Source organism: Piliocolobus tephrosceles, chromosome 1 (genome assembly GCF_002776525.5).
Source record: "Piliocolobus tephrosceles isolate RC106 chromosome 1, ASM277652v3, whole genome shotgun sequence".
In the NCBI taxonomy this organism is placed as follows: domain Eukaryota; kingdom Metazoa; phylum Chordata; class Mammalia; order Primates; family Cercopithecidae; genus Piliocolobus; species Piliocolobus tephrosceles.
In genome coordinates this window covers 59,876,586-59,882,691 of record NC_045434.1, presented here as the reverse complement: position 1 = coordinate 59,882,691, position 6,106 = coordinate 59,876,586, and the positions used below count along the sequence as shown (strand labels likewise).

Here is a 6,106-nt window from a genome sequence, read left to right as displayed (position 1 = left end):
GCTGGTAAGGCCAAGAATAGAATTAAGACCTCACTGTTCTCCCTCAACATGCTTAGGGCTCTTTTATTGTTCAGCTATGTTCCCTCTTTCCCCCGTTTCCTATCCCAAAAGGACATCAGAATTCTCCTGGCTCCCTGCTGTGAATAATGAGAGGGAGGAACACTGGTTCTTCACATGCTGCGTAGATCTCACCTCCCCTGTAATCTCCCCTGAGTCCCCAGCAGGGTTCTCCTTCCTCTCATTGTCCTTGCCACTGGCTTGAACTTGTCATTTTGATCTGTCATAGGATGAGGAGCAGGACAGATCAGACTTGGTCTATGGGGCCTAAGGGAAAAAACTGGGAACAAAGGGTAAAAGATAGAGGGAGAAGATTGCAGCTCAAAGCTGCACGTCAATGGAACAGGCTGTCTCCTGACGTGAGCAGAAGCTGAACAGTGGTTGCCTGGGAGGAGATTCGGTCCTCAGGGGCTAGGTAGAAAGAGGTGACCACCATTGTCTACCAGATGGTAAGGTTGAGGGCAGGGACCCTGTCTGGGGTGTCCCTATAATCCCCAGCCCTAAGACTGAGCCTTGTTCACTGCTGGTGTCTGAGGTCTGCCCACTGCATTGGAAGGAATTTGTCCTCTCAGACCCTGAGGTATCTACTGAGAGGTGACTATGGCCTGAGAGGCCTGATGATTATATAGTCCCTGCTCCACCTGACATTTGAGACCTGCATGATACATGTAAAACTGATGGCTCAGACGAAGAGGCAGAACCACCAAGCCTGATGGCCAAGGAAAGAGGAGATTTAAACTGAGTTTGAAGGGCTCTGTTTTTTCTCCTTTTTCACCCCCATCCACAGTAATGACTGAGGAAAATTCTGGTGTTGGAAAAAGAGTTGAGGAGGTAACATAGAAGGACAGATCAATGGTCCGGAGTAAGACAGGGAGGAGACAGGGAGCTTAGTACATCTTGACCTTGCGGCTCTGGGGAAGGTGGCACGTGTAAGCTGTAAATTCTAATCTCTGCTCTGACTATGGCCGCTGTATTAAAGAGAAAATTTCTCTTGACCCCTGCCAAGAAAACCAAAACCCAAATAATTTCTCTTGCCTCAATTTACCCCGTCACATGAGACCTAAGAGAACATTCAGGTCAGAGCTGCTTGGGAACCCCAAAAGTGGAATCTATTAGCTGCTCTGAGTCTTGATCCCTTTTATCCCCGGATACTGAGTGCCCATGAATGCCCAGAATCTGAAGCAGTCCCATTCTTTTGGGAGGGAGGTCTTTAAGAGTCTCATTGACTGATGCAGTGTGGTTAAGGTGCTGTCAGGAAGCAGGGAGATGGATAAGTTGGCTCTTAAGGCCTCTTCCAGCCTAAGCCTACCCTTCCTTGTTCCCTCCTCCCCCTACACCCACCAGCTTCTTGGGAACTAGCAAGGAGAGAGCAGGCAGGCCGCCCAGCTAGGAGTAATTGAAAGGAGCAGATGAGAGGGGAATGTGTCCTCCCCCAATGCCCCTGCCCCACAGGGGCTGCTGAGAAATGAAAACTAATCAAATTACACCCGACGGCCTCCCGACCCGTGCACAGGAGCCCGCCTGGGCCAGGGACAGGCTGGCTGGGTGGGGTAGGGGCCATGGGGGAGAGAGAAGGGGAATCACATCTAATCCACTGTAAACGTCTTGATGTGCAGCAACAGCTTAGAGGGGGCTCAGGTTTCTGTGGCGTTGGCTATATTTATCTCTGGTTCCATGCCAGCGGGGAGGGTTTAAATGGCACCCAGCAGTTGGCGTGAGGGGCTGCAGGAGCTTGGGGTCTGGTGGCAGGAACAAGCCTTTTCCGACCCCATGGAGCTGTATGAGACATCCCCCTACTTCTACCAGGAACCCCGCTTCTATGACGGGGAAAACTACCTGCCTGTCCACCTCCAGGGCTTTGAGCCACCAGGCTATGAGCGGACGGAACTCACCCTGAGCCCCGAGGCCCCAGGGCCCCTTGAAGACAAGGGGCTGGGCACCCCCGAGCACTGTCCCGGCCAGTGCCTGCCGTGGGCGTGTAAGGTGTGTAAGAGGAAGTCGGTGTCCGTGGACCGGCGGCGGGCGGCCACACTGAGGGAGAAGCGCAGGCTCAAGAAGGTGAATGAGGCCTTCGAGGCCCTGAAGAGGAGCACCCTGCTCAACCCCAACCAGCGGCTGCCCAAGGTGGAGATCCTGCGCAGCGCCATCCAATACATCGAGCGCCTCCAGGCCCTGCTCAGCTCCCTCAACCAGGAGGAGCGTGACCTCCGCTACCGGGGCGGGGGCGGGCCCCAGCCAGGGGTAAGTGGCCATCCCATCCCCCTGCCCCAGGGGGAGGGGGCCAGAGGGAGGCACCTGGACAGCCTCAAGACCCCAAGAGGGGCTCAGAGGGTTGGAGCAGGTGCCAGACAGGGTCGAGGGGCTTCAGGAGCCCTTCCCTGGTCAGAGCTGGGCTATCCAGCTGACCTCCTGTGTCCTGTGTTCTTTCCAGACGAGATAGAGGCAGTGGGGAGGAAGTACAGAACGGGTGGGGGTGGGGAACAGGACTGAAGAAAGGATCAGGAGCAAGGCCACAGTCAGCCCAAGTGAAGGTGAGGATTAATCCCAGCGCCTGAGTCAGAGCCTAAAAGTCCAGGCCAAGTTCACCAGAGAAGGCTGCTTTGCCCCCTGCCCCACCCCCATCCTGGGTGTGGCTGAGCAGAGAGAAAACCCACTCAGTCTCATTGGAACTCCAGTAGGCCTGCACAGAGTGACCTTCACTGGGCCAGAAAATCTGTCTCCATCACCCTTATCGCCAGAGTCAGGAGAATCAGGGACCTTTAACCTGGGGTCCTGTGAGGGCAGAACCACCACTCAGGATGGAAGCCAAGAAGGCCTGGAAGCAAGAAGGCCTGGAAGCAGGGGCTCTGAGGCGTGAGAGGAGCTAGTTACTAAGATTCTGGGGTTGGGGATGGCCTAGGCTGGAAGGCCACAGCCTGTGGCCCACCCTCCAACCCCACCACAGGTGCTTCTGCTCACTGGGACTAGGCAGAGAGACACATCAAAGAATGGCTGTGCCCCAACCTTGGGCCTTCGCCCTGTCTTGCAGGTGCCCAGCGAATGCAGCTCTCACAGCGCCTCCTGCAGTCCAGAGTGGGGCAGCGCACTGGAGTTCGGCGCCAACCCCGGGGGTAAGTGAGGCCTGACCCTGGTAACCTTGACTCCAATCCCTCAGTCCCTCCCTGGGCGAGGTTCTTCCCTCTTACCTTATTCCTTGCTCCGGTCCTCTTCCCTTGGGTCTCTCCAGGGACCTGCTGACTCCAGGACCCAAAGGGTGGGCTGGGAGGTTCTGTGTAGCCCTGCAGTCTTGACCAGCAAAGGAGTGATAGTGGCTCCTGCAGCTCCCCAGCTGATGCCTGGTGGTTGACCTTCTCCACAGAGAGGACAATGTCCCTGCCCCAGGGGTCCCAGCGAAGTGCTGAGTCAGTGCTGCAAAACCGGGCTGAGCAAAGGGCAGGTCCAGTCTCTGGGGAGCTCCATCCTGCTCCAATTTGAGTGACTGCTTCCAAACCCTACCTCACTAGGGGAGTTCAGAGAAGAGGCGCATACACACGCATACACACACACACACACACACACACACACACACACACACAGCATGGGGAAAGGTAGGAACTAGGGAGTAGAACTCCGGAGCTTTATCCCCCATCTGTCCTGGAAAACCTGTGTCACCCCAAGGGTCCCATCCTCTATTCTGGGCCTCAAGAACCCCCACTCCTCACCCAGGTACCACCTTCCCACCTCCCCTTACAGATCATCTGCTCACGGCTGACCCTACAGATGCCCACAACCTGCACTCCCTCACCTCCATCGTGGACAGCATCACAGTGGAAGATGTGTCTGTGGCCTTCCCAGATGAAACCATGCCCAACTAAGATTGTCTGCCAAGCCAGGCATCCTTGCGAGCCCCCCAAGCTGACCACAGATGCCACTGCTTCTGTAGCAGGGGCCTCCTAAGCCAGGCTGCCCTGATGCTAGGAAGCCAGCTCTGGGGTGCCATAGGCCAGACTATCCCCTTCCTCATCCGTGTAAAGTTAACCCACCCCCCAGCAAGGTACTGGATGCCCTCATTCAGCTGCCTCCTTAGAGGAGAGGGCGTCCCCTTTCCAGGAAGGTAAAGCAGGGGACCAGAGCGCCCCCTCGTGTATGCCCCAGTTCAGGGGGCAAACTCAGGAGTTTCCTTTTTATCATAACATGGCCTCTAATTCCACCCCCTAAGTGAAACCGTTTGAGAGACACAGACAGTGTCCTGACCTGGACAAGCTGTGCACGTCTCCTGTTCTGATCTCTTCCCGATGCCAGTGGCTGGGCTGGGCCTGCCCTGAATTGAGAGAAAAGAAGGGGAGAGAAACAATCCTCTGTTCCCAAGTCCCTGGGGGGCCAAACTTTTGCAGTGAATATTGGGAACCTTCCAGTGGTTTTATGTTTTGTTTTGTTTTGTGTGTTGTTTGTAAAGCTGCCATCTGACCAAGGTCTCCTGTGCTGAAGTTGCCGGGGACAGGCAGGGAAAGGGGGTTGGGGGCTCTTGGGGGTGATTTCTTTTGTTAACTAAGCAGCGTGTGGTTTTGCCATTGTTTTGTATTTTTTTTTTTTTTTTTTTTTGCTAACTTATTTGGATTTCCTTTTTTAAAAAATGAATAAAGACTGGTTGCCAGAAGAGTGTCGGTGATGATGCAGAGGGAGGGAAATGAGTGACAGCCCTGCCCCCTCCCACTGAGCAGTCCAGACACACCCTAGTGGGCGGGGCTCCACAGCGCTGAGGGCCTCATCTTGCTGGTGGTCACTAGGCACTGGGGACCCCTGCTCTTTTCACCATGACGAAGGAAGTCGAGCATGTCTAGACCTCAGTCTAGGTGGAGACCAGATTCCACAGACATCCTTGTGGGACACGGAGGACAACTGGCTATGACTATACTTCACAGCCATTGCTCACAGGCTGCTGTGCTCTGCGTCATGTCCCAACAGGTCCTCCGGTTTCAGTTAACTAAGCAACTCGTAAGCCCAGTGCTCAGCCCACAGCCAGGGTGCAGAGCTAGAAGTTGTGGTTTCCCTTCCCTAGTCCCCACCTCTGCCCTGGTGTCACAATACCAGGAGCCCTGTAGAGAAGTGGGAGGTGAGGAAGGCAGTGGGGTCAGACACTGTCATTTCCTTGCTGGCCAAATAGCATGGCCCCTCCCCATTCTCCTCCATTGCCTCCAGGCAGAAGGGGATTGTGGTTCCTGCTTGCAGCTCCCAGCATAAAGGAGATTCAGATTTAGCTCGGGGTGGGGGGGGGGGGGGGGGGGGGGGCAAAGAACAAAGGAAGAGAGGAGGGGGGGGGTTCAGGGGGGGGGGGGGGGGGGGGGGGGGGTAAAGGGGTCCACAAAGAACAATCGAAGAGAAGCTGGGTTCTCTTCATTTGGGTGCTATTTTTCAAATATTAGCTTCCTGAAGGTAGAGGGTGGGTGGGAAATTGAGAACAGAGATTTTTGGTTAGACATTACACAAGGATTAACTGGAGGGTTAACAGGAGCTAGAATTCAAACGGAACATGGGCATCTACTGAAAACGTTATTAATTCCAACAGCTTGGGGCTAAGTTCATCTGATTTACTGCAAATTATAAGTTTCAGAATCATTACCAAAGCAGGGATTCAGAGCATGGTACATTCCAGCCCTACTTAATTCTTTGGGGCCCTTGACAATGGACTTAACCCAGTGTTGCCTGAGGCTCTAGCAACCCCCCTGCACCTGCTCTGAGCTCAGCTGGGCCATCTCTCCCACACCCACCCTCCTGACCTTACTGCCGGAGAGGAGAGTTAACACTGTGCCCCCCGAGTTTCTTCAGAAACTCTGCCTAGGGAAAACAATCAGAAGCCTCTGGAGACTCACAGAACTCAGGTGAGGGTACAGAAGGAGGGTCTCCCCCACTGCCTGTTTGTCCCAAAGCATTCAGGCAGGGCTTATTGGGAATTCCAAATTGGCCTCTGCTCCCATTGGTGGGATTTTCTTCTTTTCAACTTGGTGTCACTGAGTTTGGTCTTTTCCCCCTTGGAGGGGCTGGAGAGGAAGACCAAGGTCATCTCCATGAC

The 6,106-nt window shown here is 54.7% G+C and overlaps 1 protein-coding gene across 1 annotated transcript; it reads left to right on the top strand.

Annotated features, from left to right (window-relative positions):
* Positions 1–1,827: 1,827 nt before the first annotated feature.
* Positions 1,828–3,911, top strand: MYOG (myogenin). The gene is made up of 3 exons (XM_023186999.3): positions 1,828–2,298; positions 3,086–3,167; positions 3,790–3,911. The coding sequence occupies exons 1-3, from the start codon at positions 1,828–1,830 to the stop codon at positions 3,909–3,911; spliced, it is 675 nt and encodes a 224-aa protein (XP_023042767.2).
* Positions 3,912–6,106: the final 2,195 nt, after the last annotated feature.